General features: G+C 45.6%; 1 protein-coding gene across 1 annotated transcript in view; it reads left to right on the plus strand.

The window, feature by feature from the left end:
* WASHC5 (WASH complex subunit 5) overlaps nucleotides 1–21221 on the plus strand; it is a 64647-nt gene that overhangs the window by 40374 nt on the left and 3052 nt on the right. Inside the window, exons 19-28 of the mRNA XM_086695872.1 lie at nucleotides 638–817; nucleotides 2310–2434; nucleotides 4809–4971; nucleotides 5370–5472; nucleotides 5559–5638; nucleotides 9273–9376; nucleotides 10636–10765; nucleotides 12384–12480; nucleotides 16765–16918; nucleotides 19676–19763. Coding sequence (XP_086551998.1) covers nucleotides 638–817; nucleotides 2310–2434; nucleotides 4809–4971; nucleotides 5370–5472; nucleotides 5559–5638; nucleotides 9273–9376; nucleotides 10636–10765; nucleotides 12384–12480; nucleotides 16765–16918; nucleotides 19676–19763 — 1224 coding nt within the window. The remainder of the gene's footprint in view (nucleotides 1–637; nucleotides 818–2309; nucleotides 2435–4808; nucleotides 4972–5369; nucleotides 5473–5558; nucleotides 5639–9272; nucleotides 9377–10635; nucleotides 10766–12383; nucleotides 12481–16764; nucleotides 16919–19675; nucleotides 19764–21221) is intronic.

The following is a 21221-nucleotide window of genomic DNA, read 5'->3' on the forward strand; positions in this document are numbered from 1 at the left end:
GGACTATGAAGCCTGTAATTTTTTTTTTTTAATTTTTTGAATGTTTATTATTTGAGAGAGAGACAGAGACAGAGAGCAAGCAGGGGAGGGGCATAGAGAGAGGGAGACATAGAATCCGAAGCAGGCTCCAGGCCCTGAGCTGTCAGCACAGAGCCTGATGATGCGGGGCTCGAACCCACAGACCACGAGATCATGACCTGAGCTGAAGTCAGCACCCAACCGACTGAGCCACTAAGGTGCCCCTGGCCTGTAATTTTTTATTTGCCTTGACCTAACAGATCATTTTTCTCAGGAGGAAAACAAAAATGGGCCTAGAACTTGTATCTAGGGTTCTTTTCACTCCAGTAAATTCAATTTAAAATATTTTAAGTATTTGAAGGTTGGATGTATTCATCAAATGACATGAGAGAAATCATCAACGTTCATTTTCCATATTCTTTTGTGTGAGACTCCCCTCCCAAATGAACGAAACCTCTTCTTTGCTGAATGTCTGAGCACTCATGCTGGATGAGGTAGGAAATGCTCTCTTAAACTCTCACTGTGTTGTAGAGAGGGGTCTTATTTAAAGTCTAATGTAGATATTAGTGGTTGACAGTCTACCCCAGTGTAATAGATTTGTGTTTCCTCTTTTGCACAGCCAAGTGAGTTGATGCCCAAGCTGAAAGAGTTGGGGGCTACCATGGATGGATTCCATCGCTCTTTCGAGTACATACAGGACTACGTCAACATTTATGGTCTGAAGATTTGGCAGGAAGAAGTTTCTCGTATTATAAATTATAATGTGGAACAAGAGTGTAATAACTTCTTAAGAACAAAGGTATCTAATTAAATTGTAAAATTCTGGACCGTATTTGTTATTCAGACATTTAAAATACACGCCCTGAACCTCAGAAATAGCAATAAGAAAATTTATTTAAATAGTTACTAAAAATCGGTTAGCATTAGATAGTCACAGATCCCTTCAGAGTACATTCAGGAGCCGTGAGGGTTCCGGAAAAGTTTATAGGACACCTGACCTCCAAGAGTTTACCATCCTAAGGAGGAGGGAGATGTAATTAAATGGCCACAGAATGAAGCTGTTGTAAATGTCATAACTCCCGTGATCAAGAGTTCAGAAGGCTTGATCAAGGAGTTCGGTTGGCCTGATCGGAGTATGCACATAACAGCAGAATTGCTGGGTCATGTGGCAATTCTATGTTTACCTTACGGATGAACCACCAGACCACTTTCCACAGCACCTGCAGCATTTTTCATTCTTTCCAGCAGCATCTGAGGGTTCTCATTTCTCCATATCCTTGCCAACGCTTCTTGTTTTGCTTTTTTAAAAAAATTCTAGACGTCCCCGTAGGGGTGAAAGGGTATCTCATTGTGGTTTTGATTTGCATTTCCCTGGTGACTAATGATGTTGGGCGTCTTTTCGTGTGCTCATTCACCATTTGGATGTCTTCTTTGGGAAAATGTCTACTGAAGTCCTTTGCCTATTTTTTAATTGGGTCGTTTGAACACCAGATTCTTAAGTGTCATGGCTGAGAAGTTTGATTTTTAGTCAGTAGTTGACAAGGAGTAAGTTTTTGATTAGGGAACTGACGTGATTCAGGTGACGTTTTTGAAGGATTAAGCATCTTCCAGCCTTGTGATATTTTGGAATCTTATTATCATGTCGATGCATGTTAACCTAGAAGACAAAAAGCCAGAAATTCCCATCTCTCTTCTAACTTCTCCTCAGTCACTTCACTTTTCACAAATATTTCTTCTTTTATAAATGTTACATGTAGCATTTCTCGGGGGCTATTACCCCAGTTTTAAGTTTTTTTCTTCCAAACCAAGGAGCATTTATTGTCACTGTTTATGCAACATCATATTTGTAAAACTAGGTAGAAAAAAGAATAACTGGTTATCTTATCAAAGACGTACGGTTGACCCTGGAGTAGCACGGATTTAAGCTGCATGGGTTCATTTTGAGCTGCAGGGGTCCATTTATACACTGGTTTTTCCCAACAGATACAGTACAGTACTGTAAAATGTATTTTCTCTTCCTTATGATTTTCTTAACATTTTTCTCTAGCTTATGTTGTACAAATACAATGTATAATCCATTTAACATACAAAATATATGGTAATGGACTATGTTATTGATAAGGCTTTTCTGGTCAACTGTAGGCTATTAGTAGTTAAGTGTTAGGTGAGTCAAAAGTTGTATGTGGATTTTCAACCGTGTGTGGGTCAGCGCCCTAGCCCCTGTGTTGTTCAAGGGCCCACTGTACTAAGTGTTCATGGTTTGGTTTTGTTTTGTTTTGTTTTGTTTCTAGATTCAGGACTGGCAGAGTATGTACCAGTCTACTCATATCCCAATACCAAAGTTTACCCCTGTGGATGAGTCTGTAACATTTATTGGTCGACTCTGCAGAGAAATCTTGAGGATCACAGACCCAAAGTAGGTGTATCTAAACTCCACTGGGCCTTGAAAACTGTGGACGATAGAAGTCTCTGAACATCTTCCTCAAATCACACCCTTGTTCCTACTACACTTGGATCTAGTGGGTTTATTAGAGTCACTTTTTTTGAGACTGGGTATGTTCTGCAGTGGGACTAAGGAGACCCCAGTCCAAGGAAATGGAGATCAAAATAACTTTCAGGTCTGTTCAGCCACCTTTTAGTTTTATGTTCTTCTCACTTTCCAACTAACATTCTACTCACTTGGGCCTGCAGACTCCCTAGTATGTTAAAACTTTTTTTATTACGGATTTGCTCATCTGTACCTGTAACTGTGGCACACTCCTCCATTCCAGCCACCAGGTCTTACATTTATCAGACCCTGACCTTTGGAGATTACCCCCACACCCATGCACTTGTGTAACATTTACCTTGTACACACTTTTCAGCACATTGTACACATCCCTGATACTCTCTGACATCTCTGACATAGGCAGCCATCTCTGACATAGGCATTGTTATTCTTCCCATGTTAAAGGGAAGTAACTGAGGCTTAGTAAAGCTAAGTCACTTGCCCAAGATCTGGGTCTAAATGGTAGATCCAGAATACACACCAGCCCTCTGACTCCAGGGCCCAGCTGTTAAGTGCCGTGCTGTTAAGGGCGGGCTGCATAGCTTTGCATACAGTGGATCACAGTTTATATACACAGTCACATGAGTGAACATCTCCTGTGGTCAAAACCACCCTTAAGAATATTTTAGGTGGGTACCATGGGAGACCCTTGCACACTCCTTCCCTCATTACGTCTCATTTTCCTTCTCCTTCTCAGTTGAGCTTCTGATGAGGTAGTCGGTACGAAGCCCAGCTGAAGGAAGGGCAGGCTCACGTTTTCTGTGTCCTGTCTACCCCTGTGCACATGCTCACTGAGTAGAATGGTTGGTGGGATTACCCAGGAAAAGAGGACTTCTCTTCTTTCTCTGTCCAGCTGTGCATGCATAGTTGAATTTGTGTAAGCTAAATGGCCTTATGACATGTCTCCTTTGTACAGCCTTCAAATTCTGGCTTATTTTATCTCTTCAAAAGTTATGCAACTTGGCACACTATATGTAAACTTCTTCCAAAAGTTACAGCATAAATCAACTTTGTCTGTGACTCATGGGCCAAAAGGAGTAAATGATCCAAAACATTTTGTAACACCTGCTTTCTGGGTACCCACGGCTGGGTCACCGAAGCCCTTCTAGAAGACTATCCACCTAATGCCATGTTAAGACTTGTAGGAAGGATTAAGCATGCTTGGGATTTCCATGTCATGTTATTGGCTTACTCATCGACATGGGGAGCTTCTCAAGTGACACATTCAGCCTCTCCAGTGCCAGCCCTGGGTGATCGAATCAGGACTCTCCGAAGCCTTAAAGTAGGATGCAGTTCTGGAAATCTTGTTCTTCCCATTTACTTCCAAATGTAAGCTTCCTTCTTTCCCGTGCCTCATTTCTTAAAGATATGTCCTTAAAGGTGTGTCTTAGAACTGGGGGGGCGTGTCGTCTGTGGAGTTTACTGGAATTTCAGAGGCTGGGCTTCCACCCCAGACCTGCTGAGTCAAACCCCAGGAATGGGATCTGGGCACATATTTTTAAGTGATCGAAGGTCCCCGTGCCAGCACTTGAGAACAGAAAGATGCTGGTTAAGGATACGGTGTTGGAATCAGGCCTCGCTCTGTTGTGTCGTCTGTAAAACAAGGGTCACACAGCTCATGTATTGCAGAGCCATGACGACAATGACCCCGAAGAGCACAGAACCTGACGCCGAAGAAGTGCTCAGTAAATACCATTGGTTGTTAGCATTGCCGTCCGCGCACTCCTGAGTCTAAAAGGAATCATTGGTTGGTGACCAGAACTGGGAGGAGAGACGAAAGGTCTTTGTTGCCATAGTCACAGATGTTTGATAGGGCAGCAGGATTCAAAGTTCTTTTCTTATCAAAGTGGAAATGACACGAGCCTCTTACATCCCGATCTTTGGGAATTTAAGGAAAGACGCCGTGGAGCGAAAACTGGGCGCTAATGCCTTCCAGCCTGACAGCCAAATCCGACCTTGGCCTCTCCGCTCAGCTCCAAACAACAGTCCAATTCAGTGGAAATGAATTAGTCCAAGCGGTGACCTGGCATAGGGCAGGAAATGGTGATTTCATTGAATTTTGCCTTCCTGGCCCATTGGGCATTCACCGTGAGATACACTGGGTGCCTGGACGCAGACATTATTAAACGAATCACGTCATGTCATCCCTTATATCTGGTGCCCAAATCCTGTTACGTCCCCCATCTCCTCAGGATGAACTCTGAGCTGCTTTTGGGTTTTGAGTTTTTTGTCTTTCTTTTAGAATGACATGTCACATTGACCAGCTGAACACTTGGTATGATATGAAGACTCACCAAGAAGTGACCAGCAGCCGGCTCTTCTCAGAAATCCAGACCACCTTGGGGACTTTCGGTCTGAACGGGTTAGACAGGCTTCTGTGCTTTATGATTGTCAAAGAGCTACAGGTGAGCCTTTCGGCCTTCATGCATGGTTCCTGCTACCCTGGGAGAGATTTAACTTTTCTTTCATGCTTTCCTATCCTGACACGAGGCACACACATACATGCTTCTTGTCGGGTAGATAAGAATTGAGAATAAACTAGAATTTCCTTGGCCAACACAGTAGTTTTTCGGGTGGACCGGTTTTGAGAGTTTCATGTGGGGAAGTTGAGACTCTTTGAAACCAACAACTCCTCCGAGCAAGGGGTATTTCTAACAGGACCTAGAAGTTGCCATTTCCCTGTCACCCTTTATAACATTTTATGACTTAGCCCAGGCTGTGTTCCATATACATTTGAGTTCATTGGAGTGTTGTTCATTTTGTTCATTATGTTTGGTTCTTCTGTTGTGTCTTCGTGTTTTAGAATTTCCTCAGTATGTTTCAGAAAATTATCCTGAGAGACAGAACTGTGCAGGATACCTTGAAAACCCTTATGAATGCTGTCAGCCCCCTAAAAAGCATAGTGGGTAAGTGTTCTGAAACCAATCTGAGATGGAGGTAACACTAGCTTTTCCAGATTTACTAAATAGAAAATTTTATTTTCACCTTTCAGCAAATTCGAATAAAATTTATCTTTCTGCCATTGCCAAAACACAGAAGATTTGGACAGCGTATCTCGAGGCTATAATGAAGGTATGTTATGGGAGAGAGGGTGATCATCAGTACTGTATTTTTTCAACTATTATCTTCTTGTAACTTTGTCACCCAAAGAAAGCTACTCTTCTTTCTTGCGTCATCAAAGCAAAAATACAACACTTCAGTTTATCATTATTTCTAAGTTCATTTGTCCTTTATCTTCCTTTCTGGGCTGTTCTCGAGTATGTTTTCATTTATGTGGCCCATCGTTTTGCTTAACCTGAAGAAAGCAGCTTCTTTCTGGAACGACCTGGAGCAAGAAGTGCTTTCACACTAGGAGATGGAAACCTTCCTCCCTCAGGGGTGCTCCGTCCTGAGGTGTGACAGGTTTATTTACTGAGCGGCTCTGTCAGTGTCCAGCCCTGGTCCTCTCCAAGTAGGTGCTAGAACAGGACATTTGCCTCTCTCCCCTCTTGTGTCCGCACAGATGTTACAAAGCCAAGTTCTCTAGGACACAGGTTATCCTTACACTCTGCAGAGAACACCGGGTCTTTGGAAACGAGTAAGAAAGTGAGGTGAAGAGATTAACATGGCGGATGGAAATCCAAGTCACTTTAGGAGTCGCTCATCTGTGCTCCTGCCTTCACGCTGTGGCATTGGCTTTGCGTGTTCCGCGTGTCTTTCTCTCATCACATGATGATCCAAGACCTTCAGCAACGCTTTGTCGAACACTCGTGTGCAAATCATTGTCACGTGCTACGAGACAGAGTTGAAGGAAACACTAGCTGCCCCCCTCAGAAAGCCTACGTACTGTCTCGTAGGAAAGAGGAGGTTTCCTGGTGGAAAACTAATCCATGGTTACAGACATCACCTACCACAGGAAAAGTGTAGGCTGCTGTGGGAATTTGCGGAAGTTCCATTCTCTTGTTCCCAATTCTGTTAGTTGTTCGTTGAGACAGTACTCGTGGTGCCTCAGCCAAATTCACAATATATTTCCCATAATTGCAGTGAAAAAAAAATGTGTTTTAATTTGGAAACTTAGATTAAGTAACACACAGAGCCTCTGGCTCTGCTGGATGTCCTCTTGTTCCATGTCTGGACGTCCCTTAGCCACGTGATGTCCAGGTATTGAGAGCTTCTCAGGCTAAGTTTCTAATTGCTGGAAAGCTTTCAGGAGGAATGGAGAATTACCTGAGGTCGGACAGGCCTGAGTCTCACCTCTGTGGGAGGCTGAGGGAGGTTGCAGGGATGCGTCAGAGAGGTTCCCTAGTGGCTCTTACAGACCTCTGTGAGTCGTAATTGCTGGTCCTTCAGTAATCACCCAAGTATTTCGGCAAGTCAGTGCTCTTTACATAAAGCCCTCAAAGGACCAATGTGTCCTTTTGTCTTTTGCTGATCTGGAACAGTGATGGAGATATTCTGCACTGTTTGCTGGTAGCCATTGGCCCCATGTAGGTACTGAGCGCTTAAGACATGGCTTGTGGGAGTGAGGAACTGAATTTTAAATTTTATTCATTTAAATCCGTTTAAATTTAAATAGCCGTATGCGGTTGTGGCTGCCCTATCCGTGCAACTCTAGAGAAACGGAGAAAGATGACAACCCAAAGATCTCTCTAGATAGGTAGATAGCATCACCTCCCAGTCTCCTTAGTCTCTCCAGAATCTTCTTAAAGGCTTGTAGTAGGTGAGCACCGAAGAGAAAATGTTGGTCACTGAGATTCAATATTTAAATAAGAGTAAGTTAGGTTAAACTGCCTTTACTTCTGTTTCCATTTCTAGATTGGTATTTTCAAGGGAATCCTGGACATAGAGTAGAATTAAGAGGGAATTACGTGGCAGAGCAGGGGTGTGGGGGGCACCTGGGTGGCTCAGTCGGTTAAACATCCAACTTCGGCGCAGTCGTGATTTCATGGTTCGTGAGTTCGAGCCTCATTTCAGACTTTGTGCTGACAGCTCAGAGCCTGGAGCCCGCTTTAGATTCTGTGTTCCCATCTCTCTCTGCACCTCCCCTGCTCACACTCTCTCGTTCTCTCTGTCAACAATAAACATTAAAAAGAAGGAATTACATGGGGCAGATAAAGTTGAAAGGACATTTTTGAGTGGCCTGATGGGAACCCACTGTCTTCTTGGCCTTGCCCTATTCTAATTTTTAAATAATAGTATTTTTCTATTTCTAAAGGTTTCTTATAAAAACATTTTTTGGATTTTATTTTTTTCATGTAAGTAGAATAATAATCTAGTAAGAATAGTGGCCAAAAGTAATACATCTGAGGCCATTTAACGCTTTTAACTGTTACGAGCTCCATTTATCTAAATATCTTTTCTTTGCTCTTCGGGAAGGCCCCTCTTTTTTTCTTAACCTTTCTATGCTGCCAACCACTCAGAGGAAATGTGTCTATTCCTCCCTCACCATTGCTAACATTATAAAACACCTTCCCCCTATTCCTCCTCCTCTGTCTCTCTTGCTAATCTTTTGGGGATAGCTTCCCTAGAACAGACAAGAAGGAATTCACTGGCACAGAAAGTTACAGTCTACTTTTGACTTCCTGATGCCAACAACTGGGACTTTGTTGGAATGATGTGAACTCCGCCCCAGACCTGACCAGAGGTACTTTCCTGTCACCTGGCAGGGGTCCTAGACGTCTCCGCGTATCGCTTATGCTCATCACTACTCGGAAATTACATGCTTGATCCACCACGCTAACATAATTCTGTATCACAGATCTCTTCTTTGAATAGTTTGAGAATTACACTTGGTTACAACTGGCTGCCATTGTTACCCTTCATGTTTTATTTTGCACATTTAAAAGAATTATTCTGGGGCGCCTGGGTGGCTCAGTCACCTCAGCGTCTGACTTCGGTTCAGGTCATGATCTTAAAGGTTTGTGGGTTTGAGCCCCACGTTGGGCTCTGTGCTGACAGCTTGGAGCCTGGAGCCTGCCTCTCTCTGCCTCCCCTCTCTCTGCCATCCCCTGCTCATGCTCTGTCTCTGTCTCTTAAAAAATAAACAATAAACATTAAAAAAAAAAAAAGAATTATTCTTGGACTGTGTCAGTAGGCTTCCCCAGATTCCCAGAGAGGTCCAGGATACCAAAAAAAAAAAAAAAAAAAAAAAAAAAAAAAAAAAAAAATGGTTAGGAACCCATGGATGAGGGCTTATCATTGTTAGAAGGGCCTTTTTGGAAAATTTATGTAAGTTATTTTATAACCCAGAAGATTATGTGAACTGTAATCCTAGGTGACGCAGATAGGTTTATATTCACCAAATTTTAGGATAACGGAGTACAATGGCATCCTTAGGACTCCAGAAAGTTCAGTTTAGGACAAATAAAGGAAGGAGGGCTTCTCATTCGCAATTACTAAGCTTGGAGAACTTATTGCAAAAGGTCATAAATAGAGCTTCAATACAGACACCTTTTTGATACATGAACAACGGAACGTTAATGGGTCACTTTGTAAAATATCGGACTTTGGGGATATTTGAGGTTGGCGTATAGGCGTCTGTCCACACATCCCTTGCAGGGTTCCTTATGCTCCGTCAAGGATGACGCTGGTCTTCACCGGGGAGCCAGTCCAGTCCTGTGGAATGTTGTCATCCTTCCAGTCAAAACTTGTCGTCTTTGTGTTGCCTCCTTGCCGTCCCTTTGCAGCGTGGCGTGTTCCACCTGTTCTTCCTCTTCCTCGTTCACAGGTGGGGCAGATGCAGATTCTGAGACAGCAGATTGCCAACGAGTTAAATTATTCTTGTCGGTTTGACTCCAAACATCTGGCAGCTGCTCTGGAGAATCTCAATAAGTAAGTGCCAGCGTTGGAAACAGCCATCCGTGGGCCCGGATTGTTCGTTATCGGTTAGCGCCCCAGTTTCTTCAGTACGTACTCTTTTACGTTCTTTTGGGGTAAGGAGGCTGTCTGCCCCTATGGCCTTCCTTCCCAGGGAAGACAGAATCGAACCCGTCTTTGTAAGCCTCCTCCCTCAGTCTTGTCTCTTGGTCTCAGTCTCTCTCTCTCTCTCTCTCTCTCTCTTACTCGCTATTGATGGATTTTGTTTATTCAGCCAATGTTTACTGATCACTTAGTACACATCAGACCTTGTGCTAAATACTTGCACAGTTTGAGAAAATAGTTATTACCAAATGCACAGCTGGATCTCCACAGGACTAGGTCACTGATCATCCGGAGGGCAGTTAGAAGTGTGTTAGTTACCAGCAGTGGCCGTGGGCACACATCCCGGAGTGCAGTCACATCCTCCACCTCACCAGCAACCTGCTCTCGTTTCCAACCTCTACTTAAAAATAAGCATCTGGGGGAGCCTGGATGGCTCAGTTGAGTCGGTTGAGCATCTGACTTGATTTCGGCTCAGGTCATGATCCCAGAGTCGTGGGATAGAGCCCTATGTCAGTCTCTGCACTAAGCGTGGAGCCTACTTGGGATTCTATCTTGGGCTCCCTCTGCCCCTCTCCCCCACTCATGCGTGTGTGCTCTCCATAAAATTAAAACAAACTTTTTTTTAATAATAAATAAATAACTCAGTGCTTTTGACAAAGCAGGTATTGAAAACAGTTCAGTCAGTTCAGAAAAATTGGAACAGTGAGGGTCACCTGGGAGGCTCAGTCAGTTGAGTGGGCCAACTTCGGCTTAGGTCGTGATCTCACAGTTTGTGGGTTCGAGCCCCACATCGTGCTTGCCGCCATCAGCGTGTCAGCACGGAGCCTGCTTCAGATCTTCTGCCCTCCTCTCTCTGCCCCTCCCCTGCTCACGCTCTGTCAAACATTAAATAATAAGAAACAAAATTCTTTCTAATCAAAAAAGTTGGAACAGTAAAAGCATTTGATTTGGGTTAACTCCAAAAGATAAAACAATACTAGGTCAAATTTTCCACTTATAACCAGTCACAGGTACAGAAATTGAGAACTGGAAAGATCAAGCCTTCGTTTTACAGATCAGAAAACTGAGGCCCCGAAAGATGACGTCATAGCCCGTACTGACTGCTACGTGAATTGCGTTCATCGCTGACATTTATCCCTGCTTCGTGTTGTTTTGTGTCTCTCCTCTAGGGCTCTCCTAGCAGACATCGAAGCCCACTATCAAGACCCTTCACTTCCTTACCCCAAAGAAGACAACACACTCTTGTATGAGATCACAGCCTACCTGGAGGCAGCCGGCATCCACAACCCACTGAATAAGGTCAACGATGAAAATAAGGAACAGAGTGGTGGGAGGCGCATGGTACCGAGGGGGACTCGGCCCGGATAGCAGGTCACTTGCTAAAATATTGGGAGAACCTGGGTTCCAATCCCGGAACCTCCCTTCTCTTAAGCCCTCACTCTCCCTGAGTTTCAATCTCCCACGAGTAACAGGAGAATCACACCTTCCCTGCCTGATAGGGGCCTTGGGAATCAAGAGACACGGTGTTTGCTGCAGTTCCTTGAAAAGTGAGAAGTACTCTGTCTGTGGGAGATCAGTTTTAGGTTTGTCCGGGGTTGGGGATTTGAATTGCTGCTAAATGATGACATTGATCCTTGATGCCCAAACACGCTTCCCTCCGTGGCTGATAGTAATCACAGCCATCATCTGGGGGCCACGGACGCTCTTTTGTACTTCTAGTTTCCAGAAACCTCTGAGAGCTGAAAGTCTTTTCACAAGTTGGTGCCAGATCTCATTTGGTGGCAAAACTTGTCCCGAACTAACATGAGGCTGTTTATGCTTCTGTGAATATTCATGTTTGATGCAGAAATACTGATGACTTCTGTGGTAAGGTGTTACTTACAACCCCTTATTACTTCTCTAAAATCTGTAAAATCTATATGATCCCCCCGGGCTTGGATGAAAGATCATGAGCCTGAATAGCAGCTGACAGTTTTTTTTTTTTGAGTGCTCACCACGTGCCAAGCACTGCGAACCCCGACCGTGGGTGATGTCACTCCATCTCAGCAGCTCCACGAAACGTGCCCTGGTTGGGCTGATGACCTCACCGGGGCTCCACTGTAGCAGAGTCAGCCAGTTGGAGCAGAGCTGGGGCTGCTGGCCAGAGTGCCACGCTGCCTCCCAGGGCGGTGAGGGAAGCAGGGAGACAGCAGGATCTGCCCTGACTCTACCGGCTGCACAAGACCTGGTGGGGGGCGGGGGGGCGGAGACTGCTCTGTGACATTGCACAAGGGAAAGCGAATGACACAGGAGACATTTGCTTGCTTTCTACTTAATACCATTCGCTGGCTGGGTGGATCTTCTTTCCTTCTTTCCTCCTGCCCAACCCTTTCCCTCCCTCCCCCCTCCCTCCCTCTGCCCTTCCCTACAGCTCTCCGTTGAATTTGTGCATTTTGCTTTCATCACACTTTCCCCTCTCCGGTTGTTTCTCTTTTTTCTTCTTCTTCTTTATTTTCATTTAATTTTTTTTATTTTAACTTGTTTTATTTTTTATTTTTTTAAAATTTACATCCAAATTAGCATCTAGTGCACCAATGATTTCAGGAGTAGATTCCTTAGCGCCCCTCACCCATTTAGCCCATCCCCCCTCTCCCGCGGTTCACGACATTAAGAGGATTCCCGGGGAAAGTACTGCTATTCTGTAGGCAAAATTGTTCCCTTCCCAGAAGGGCTGATTTTTATATAGGGATTTATGTTTGCAGGGGTCAGTGGCGTTAAATGAAACTCTGAAGGCGGCAAATTAACGGAACCCTCCTAGTTTTAGGTAGTCTGCAGAGCAAAATGAAATAACGTGGAAGCTTCCCGTTTGAAAATGTGCTCTGCGGTATCGCGCACGGTGAAGAGACCATCAATTTTGCTTCCCTTTTTCTCTTTCCAGATATACATAACAACCAAGCGCCTACCCTATTTTCCAATTGTCAACTTCCTATTTTTGATCGCGCAGTTGCCAAAACTTCAGTACAACAAGAACCTAGGTACCGTATGACATTTTTTGCCATAAGTAACAGTAACAGTGGATTCATACCTAACCAAACAGCTCTTCGTACAGAGAATGCTGCGTCACCTACGAGCCCTTTCCTTAGTTCGATGCGTGTTTGTTTTTATTTTTTAATTTTTTTTCAATGTTTAGTTTTGAGGGAGAGAGAGACAAGAGTGTGAGCAGGGGAGGGGCAGAGAGAGAGGGAGACACGGAATCCGAAGCAGGCTCCAGGCTCCGAGCTGTCAGCACAGAGCCCGATGCGGGGCTCGAACCCACAAGCTGTGAGATCGTGACCTGATCAGTCGGACACTCACTTAACCGACTGAGCCACCCAGGCGCCCCTTCATTGTGTGTTTATAAAGTGCATGTCTTTGGGCCTGTGAAATATGATGCTCCTTCGTGATGTGGACAGTGGATTTGCCTTTTTTTTTTTTTTTTAAGTTTATTTTAAAGTTTATTTATTTTGAGAGAGACAGAGACAGAGCATGAGTTGGGGAGGGGCAGAGAGAGAGGGAGACAGAGAATCCCAAGCAAGCTCCACTGTCAGCATGGGCCCGACACGGGGCTCCAACCCACAAAGCCATGAGATCATGACCTGAGCTGAAAGCAAGAGTCGGATGCTTAATGGACTGAGCCACCCAGGCGCCCCTAAGTTTATTTATTTATTTTCAGAGAGAGTGAGGAAGGGACAGAGAGAATCCCAAGCAGGCTCCGCACTGTCAGTGCAGAGCCAGATGTGGGGTTCGAACTCACAAACCATGAGATCATGACCTGAGCCGAAATCAAGAGTCAGACACTTAATTGACTGATCCACCCGGGCCCCCCTACAGTGGATTTACCACGAACTAAGTACGGTCTGCCTTTAATTTCCAAACATTATCCAACCTGTAAAATGTGTGGGATCTTTGCTTCTCTCCTTTCCTTAATGTTGAGGCAGCTGATCATGGTGTGAGAGAAACTTGGTTAATGTTTCCTTCTCACAACAAGTGTCCTGAGCCTCCCGTGTGTATCGGGAGCTGCGGTATGAAAAGTAACGATACGGTGAAGGAGAGAAGACCGACACCAGAATATCGAAACTTTAAGACGTGTATATGATGCCATGTGAAAATACTCAGTACGAGCAACAGCTACCAGGACCTTCCAGTGTGTGTGTCCTGTCCAGCAACATAGCCCGAATTTTTTTGCCATTGGGCACTTTACCTTGAGTATTTTTTATCATCTCTTACTTTTCTAATAGATTCCCAGGTACTTCCTCTGCCTCCAGACTTTGTATCAAAGTGGAGCTTTGTAAAGTCTGCTATAGAGTTCAATTTACTTTAGAAGTATTTTAAGAGCTTTTCTATAAATGTAACTCTATTATTTTTTAACCAGAAGTTCTGAAATGAATTTCTTGCTTGAAGTATTTCTCTTCCTAATTCATAAGCTCTTTTAGGATAAAGATGTGGAGTCTCTTTAGGATTTTTACTCTCTGATTCAAAAATACTCCTTGATCCCAGGCACAGCTCCCATAACAGTACCTGTCCCTGGCGCAGACTTGCAGAGCACGGTGGCCCCGTAAATACTGCTGCAAGAATGAGGAACAGACATGTGTCCGGTTTCTGGCTCTCCCACTGCTCACTTCCCAGGGCTCACCTTGTGACTTTGGCCAAGTTACTTAACCTCTCAGGGCCAACCAGAAATAGTACCTGGCCTGGAGCAAGTGCTCCACTGATGCTAACCCCTTTTCTGTATATCGGTCAAAATCAGGGTAAAGAACCACCCCAAGGTGGATTTAAGAGTTCATCTCAAGACTCCGAGCCACGTTCTCCTTCTGTGGTCCCTGTTACAACTAAACAAGGATATATGATACTTCTGGGGCACCTGGGTGACTCAGTCGGTTGAGCATCTGACTTTGGCTCAGGTCACCATCTTATGGTTAGTGAGTTTGAGCCCTGCATCCCCCCTCCGCTGCCTCTCTCTCTCTGCCCCACCCCTGCTCATTCTCTCTCTCAAAATAAATAAAAACTTAAAAAAAAAAAAAAGAATATATGATCCTTTATAGTGATGGATTGTCAGTGCATAAAGATAATCTTGTTTTTATTAAAGAGTGCTTGTTCACTGGTCTCATTCTTAGGTAGTATTTCTTTCATTGTACAGCTGCTTATAGGAAGTATTCCCTTGAATTCCCAGATCTCTCAACAAAACAAAACAAATGAAACCTTTAGTGTCCTGGAGATGTATCTCTATCTGACTGCAGTTATTTTCCTGAATTAAACTGATGTGTTAATCTGGGGACCAAAATAATGAAAAAGAGGACTAGGAAGGAACATCCGGGTGCTTGGACCACAAGAAAACATTTATTTCACCTTGCGAGTGTTGCTATCGAGACTGATCTAAGAAACCCCTGCCTACCTTGGTCTGTCCTTTAAGGAAGCATCTCCACGGTGCCACATTCAGAGCGGAAGTTCCTTTTGTGAAGCATCGTGGTCGCTGTGTGCCTGGAAAGGGTTAATTCTCCATGTTCTGACTGCCGTTATTGTCTTGTATGGTAGATCCTTGAGCAAATTCAGAGTTGCCAAGGCCCAGGTTAGGGAAGTCAGGATAACTTGTTTTGGCATCTCTGGGTTAAGTAAGAGAGTTTCCGGTCTTCACAAGAACCCAGAGATGGGATCTGAAGGTCTGGCCAGTTTAACGCCTTTCTCCAAAGCGCTGGACCATTTTACATCCCACCAGCGTTTGGCAACGTAAGTCGTCTTACTTTTAACTGATCTGTTGGGTGTGTATGGTATCTTGTGGTTTTTAATTTGCCTTCCCCTAATGACTAACGATGCTGCGTGCTTTTTGGCCATTCTTTATATCTTTCTTTGTTAAGCGTTAACGTCTTTTGCCTGTTTTTAAATTAGGTTGATTGCTTTTTTATCACTAGGTTGTAGGAGTTGTTTATATTTATGGATACTCTTTTTTTTTTTTTTTTTAATCTAAATGGTACACACTACTCACATGGCTCCATTTCTTTTTCTTTTTCTTTTTCTTTTTTAATGTTTATTTTTGAGAGAGAGAGAGAGCGAGAGAGAGAGAATCCAAAGCAGGCTCTGCATGCAGGGCTCCATCCCATGAACCGTGAGATCATGACCTGAGCCAAAGTCAGATGCTTAAGTGACTGAACCCCCCCTGGCGAACCCCACCTATTTATTTTCTTACTGGTGACTTTAATGAGCAGAAATTTTTAATACTAATAATGTCCAGTTTATCCACTTGTCCTTTATAATCGTCCTTTTCTGTGTCCGGTCTAAGAAATCTTTGACTAACCCTAAGGTTACGAAGATATTCTCCTATGGTTTTTTCCTAGAAGCTTTGTGGTTTTAGCCCTTACATTGAGGTTTGTGGTCCATTTAAAATTACTTTCTATGTACAATGTGAGGATATCCAGTGTCAGCACCATTTATTGAAAAGATTTCTTGTTCTCCATTGAGTTGTTTGGATATGTGTGGAAATCCAATTGTTCATATAAGGGCGGGACTGTTTCTGGATTTTCTATTCCGTTCCATTGATCTATTTATCCTCATGCCCATACTGCCTTGATTACTATTACTTTATAAGAAGTCTTGAAATCAGGCCATGTAAGTCTTCCAACTTTGTTCTTTTTCAACATTGTGTTTCTTTCCCCTCAAAGACCCTAAGCTCTAGCTCCTGTTCCCCAAGCAGCCATCCGGGCAGAAGGCCAAGGCCTCCAGATTTGGGCAGAAGTCCTTAGTGAAAAAGCCAGATTTGGCACTCACCCATTCCACGAATTTCCTTCTTCCACCGTCCAGGCTTCTGCAGATTCTTTAATCACATAACATTCCATGTTGTGTTTAAAGATACGTCTTAGAAATGTTATCCGGGATTCAGACTGTTTTCGTGTAAGAGACTGGCTCAGCGTGGATAACATGCCACGCTGCCATGAACAGAAGTTGCTTATAGCTAATTTTTACTTTCTCATTTCCCTTTAAAGATACGGATCTTTAAACTTGTCTGCAACGGCGTGTGTTAATTGTATTATCCAAAAGAGACAGTGACGATGGTTATAAAAATCAGTAACTGTTTGACTCTGTTGGATCAGACCACCGGAAGCCCCCAGCAATCCCGGGCCGAATCCAAACAGTAGTCCAGAGTTGTTGTTCCCCAGATACTCATCTGCCAGTGCAGGCGCGGCCCCCAAACATGTTGACATTCACAAGCATTCATGCTGAATGAACATCGCCAAAGGCAAGCCCTTGGCTTTGGCGGCATAATTTGTGATTTGTCGCTCCTTTTGCAGGAATGGTCTGCCGGAAACCTGCGGACCCTGTGGACTGGCCGCCGCTCGTCCTGGGATTGCTCACCCTGCTGAAGCAGTTTCATTCCCGGTACACTGAGCAGTTCCTGGCGCTGATCGGCCAGTTTATCCGCTCCACAGTGGAGCAGTGCACAAGGTACCGAAAGCCGGTCTGGAAAGAACAGAATCAATGTTACAGAATGGGCTATAAACCTTGCGTGCGAAGTTCCTCCTGTTGTCTCCCTCGTAGAGATGGGACTTGCTGTCACCCTGCTGTGTAAAGCAAGTCAGGACCCACCTTGTTCGTAGCAACTAAACACAACCCATCCGTAGTCACCCTGCTGGGGGAGCCCCCTCGGTGCACTCCACAGTGATTTTACAAGGACGAGTCATGACCAGGATTCGCGACCCCCGCGGGGAAGAGAGTGCAGGCCTGTTCCTCTGCTGTCCTGGGTGCTGTGCTCACAGCTCAGGGAGCCCGGCCCTCTGGCCAGGCCCCTGGCATAGGATGGCCCCACAGCCTTCGGCGGGAGTCAGGGAGCACGTCCGTGTCAGCCTGGGCACGGCCTGGGTTCCTGGTGTATGAGGAAACAGAAGTCACATCAAAGCTCCTATGGGATACAAGGCTCGTAAACCCTTTCTTCTTCCCGCCCCCCGAAAATGTGGCTTCTCTGGGATAGAAAAAAAACAGTTATTTGCAGGAGATGCTGGGTCCTGAGCCTCCTCTGTTACCCTGAAGGGTCAGGCCAGCTGACTAAATTTCTCTGGCATGTTGCACATCCAACGTCTGGAAGAGCACCGCCTGGTCACTTGGGTCAGTGTAACTTAAAGACTAACGGGAATGACCTTACAGGTCCTCACAGTGCACCCCTGACTGGACATGATTTCGGAGGCCGTTTAGTTTACCTCAGCCAGGATGTGAATCAGCGCTCAGATGCCCCTGGCAGGAACCATCCAGATCTGCTCGGACACCCCCCCCGGGTGAGGTACTCATCACCTCCCAAGGCCACACAGCCCTGGTCACTAGAAAGTGGCTGACTGTGATGAATGGAAAATTCCATCCTGTCTCTCTGAGATTTTGCTCTCTGGGCCTCCCTCCACGCTCTGAAATTAGAAGAAATGCAGTCTCCTTCCTTTGTGAATGTCAGCGGTTGCCTTAGGTCTTTTTCTTTAGATAAGCTGACTTCCACCTGTTCCTGTGCACCACGCCGTGGCCACTCACCGCATCCGTGACCTCTTCTGGGGGTTCCAGTTGGTAATCCCACCACTTAATATGTGGTTTCCCAAACCCACACCGGGATTCCAAAAACAGCTGACCCCTTAAAGCGGAGGGGTCATAAGCTCCTTCATTCCGGGTCCCGTGTGGAGTGCAGTGCGGCTAGAATTGCAGGACCGGGTTCTTGACCTCTTGCAACCTTCTCAACCCCTGACCTCTTTTCTCCGAGAGCATCAGTCAGGCTAATTCTGCCCCATCTTAGTTAGCGGACCCAACGACAGACGGACGCTGGGTGTCTTTCTAGGACGTATGCGGAGACTTGCTTCCAATAGCCGACTTTTTAACAATTAAAAAACAGAAGGTAGCTCAGAAGGATGGGGAAGTCTCGGAAATGGAATTGCAGCAATTGCAAAACGAGGTCGGTTGCAAAGGGCAGCAGTGAGCACCCAAAAACCTAGTGCATCTGGCTCCGGACCGTGAAGAGGAAGCCAGGGCTGCAGTCAGCTTGGTCCAAGGCGATTGGGAAGTGACCTCCACACGGGCCACCCCAACCCCAGTCCCCCATCTGTCAGGAGCTGGCAAATCCTTCCTGATTCTTCCTCACCAGTGACTACAAAGCGTGGCTGTAGCACAGCCTGTTACCGGTGACCCTGACAGAGGTCACCAGGAGACGGGCATCAGGCCGCGGCTCGGTTTCCGGTTTGTTCAAGTGCAGTGACATCAGGAGCGTGGGATGCACGGAGGCTCTCCCTTTCCCTCGCCGCCCTGGTCCTGCACTGAAAGATCGAGAGCAGCGGCAGCTTTTTTCCAGGCGTAACCACTCTTCAACCTGCTTTTCCAAAGCAAAACGTCATCAGGGAAACTAATCAGTAATCCAATTCCATGAAATCCTTCATTAATCAGAAAATGCCGTTCCGTACGTAAATTAGAAATGGTTTTAAGAGCTGAAGATTCCTTCCGCTGTAAAGAAAGGGTGTAGGCTCCGTGAGAAGCCTGTCACGTCCTCTGCTGCGTCCGCAGCTCTGGAAGGGTTTGGGCAGCGTGGCGGTTGTGTGAGTGAACGAGTAGGATCCGTATGGGAAGTTACTGGACGCTGTACTGGACCCCTTCGAATGTACAGTAGGGGGCAGGTGCCGTCCCAGATGCTGAGGAGAGAAGGCTAAAGGCAGGACCCAGGCCCTCGAGGAAACCAACATACAAACAACTGAAAACCTCCGAGACTTGGGGGAGAATACTAAGGATGCTCAAAGCATACGAAAAGGCCATCTGCCCAGAGGAGTGAGGGAGGCCTTTCGAAGGAGGAAGAACCTAAGCTAGAACTGGCAAGATGCCTAGAAATTTACTTGTAAAGTAGGCGTGCAGAGCAAATGGAGCCGCAGAGACCGGGGGCTGGGGAAGCACGGCCTGTTCAGGGACCTGCCAGTTCTTGAATCACGAAGTGCAGGGTGGTGAGCAGTGAGTCTAGACGGACAGCGGGGGCCGTGTGGTGGAGGCCCACGTAAGCCATTCAGCGCAGACTGCATCCTCTGGGTTATGTTCTGAGAATACAGCCACAGGATAATGATCTGAATCGAGAGGATGGTCTAGAGATTTTCTCCTTTGACTTTAGTGGTCTGTCGTTTCTCTAGTCTCAGTATTTTGACTGAGGGTCCACCACGTGCAAAGCGGTGCATTGATCCAGACTGTTCTCTGTTGCAGCCAGAAGATACCTGAAATGCCTGCGGACGTTGTGGGTGCCCTCCTGTTTCTGGAGGATTATGTTCGGTACACAAAGCTACCTAGGAGGGTAAGCAGTAGACAAAGGACAATATTAAAGCCCTTTTTGTAAAAAGGTGCCATTAAGAGCGGCCCTGGAGGGGCGCCCGGGTGGCTCAGTCGGTTAGGCGTCCAACTTCGGCTCAGGTCATGATCTCACAGTTCATGGGTTGGTGCCCCACGTTGGGCTCAGTGCTGACAGCCCAGAACCTGCTTCAGATTCTGTGTCTCCCTCTCTCCCTGCCCCTCCCCTGCTCATGCTCTGTCTCTCTCTCTCTCTCTCTCTCTCAAAAATAAAATACACATTAAAAAAAATTTTTTTAATTAAAAAAAAAGAGCGGCCCTGGACTCACCAGGGGTACAGTCCAGGAGCTCATCCCAGTGGATGCTCTGAGCCCCCCGGGCCCCCTTCTGCCCGCAGCTGTGAGCGCTCCTTTCACTGCGTTTGGTGCTTCACAAGCCCGACTCTCACCGCACCTACCCCCCTCCTCCCTCCCTACCGCGCCCCGCTCCCAAGCAGCTCACCCAGCCCTGCTTCTGGTTCCAGAGGAATGGATGGGCAGTCCAGGAGGGAATCCTGGAGGCAATAATTGTGTGGGTGGTTTTTCCCCCGCTTCCCACAGCAAGTTCAGTTCAGTTCACACCACAACTAACATCATATTTACCCAGGGTTTCCAAAAATGGCTTCATTTTTTTACTCCCCAAGATAGTCTCTCCTGTTCCTTTCTCACTAATGATTCCACTTTGGTAAGTTTCAGCTCAAAGTGCAGAGCTTCGTACTAAAATACAAAAGACTTTTGATAGATTCCGAAAAGCCATTCTGATTTTTTTTAATTAGCAGGTTACTTTTTCATAACAACAGCCAAAGACGATGTTTTAAAAATTAACTGGCGACATCTTCCGCTATAGTGATACGCTAGCGGCATCCCCCCTAAAGTCGGCGCCGTAACAGTGATCTAGCAGTACCGACTCTCACCGCGGCTTTGGCCGTACAGGTTCAAGGCAATAAACCAAGTGACAATTAAAAAATGCACAAAGGAAGACAAATTTGCATTGTTCACAGAGGATGTAATTGTCTTCCTTGAATACCCACTGGAATCATGTGGAAAACTGTTCGAATTTAAGACTACAGAAAAGCTGATTAGAGAATGTACAGGGTAAATGCACGAATAACTAACGCAAACACATGGTGTGAAAAAGATCCCATTCGCAGAATTAAGGAAATAGCGTAGCCAGGAGTAGTAACCTCTACAGGAGGGGCACCTGGGGGGCTCAGTCGGTTAAGCATCAACCTCTTCAGTTCAGCTCAGGTCATGATCTCGTGGTTCATAGGATCAAGCCCCACATTGGGCTCTGTGCTGACAGCGCGGAGCCTGCTTGGGATTGTCTCTCCATCTCTCTGCCCCTCTCCCACTCACCAGCTCACTGTCTCGCAAACTTTAAAAAAAAAAAAAAAAGCTAAAACGCTGCAAGAAACACGGTTTAGAAA

The sequence above is a fragment of the Puma concolor genome, chromosome F2 (assembly GCF_028749965.1).
Source record: "Puma concolor isolate L17-30 chromosome F2, mPumCon1.1.hap2, whole genome shotgun sequence".
NCBI classification, from domain to species: domain Eukaryota; kingdom Metazoa; phylum Chordata; class Mammalia; order Carnivora; family Felidae; genus Puma; species Puma concolor.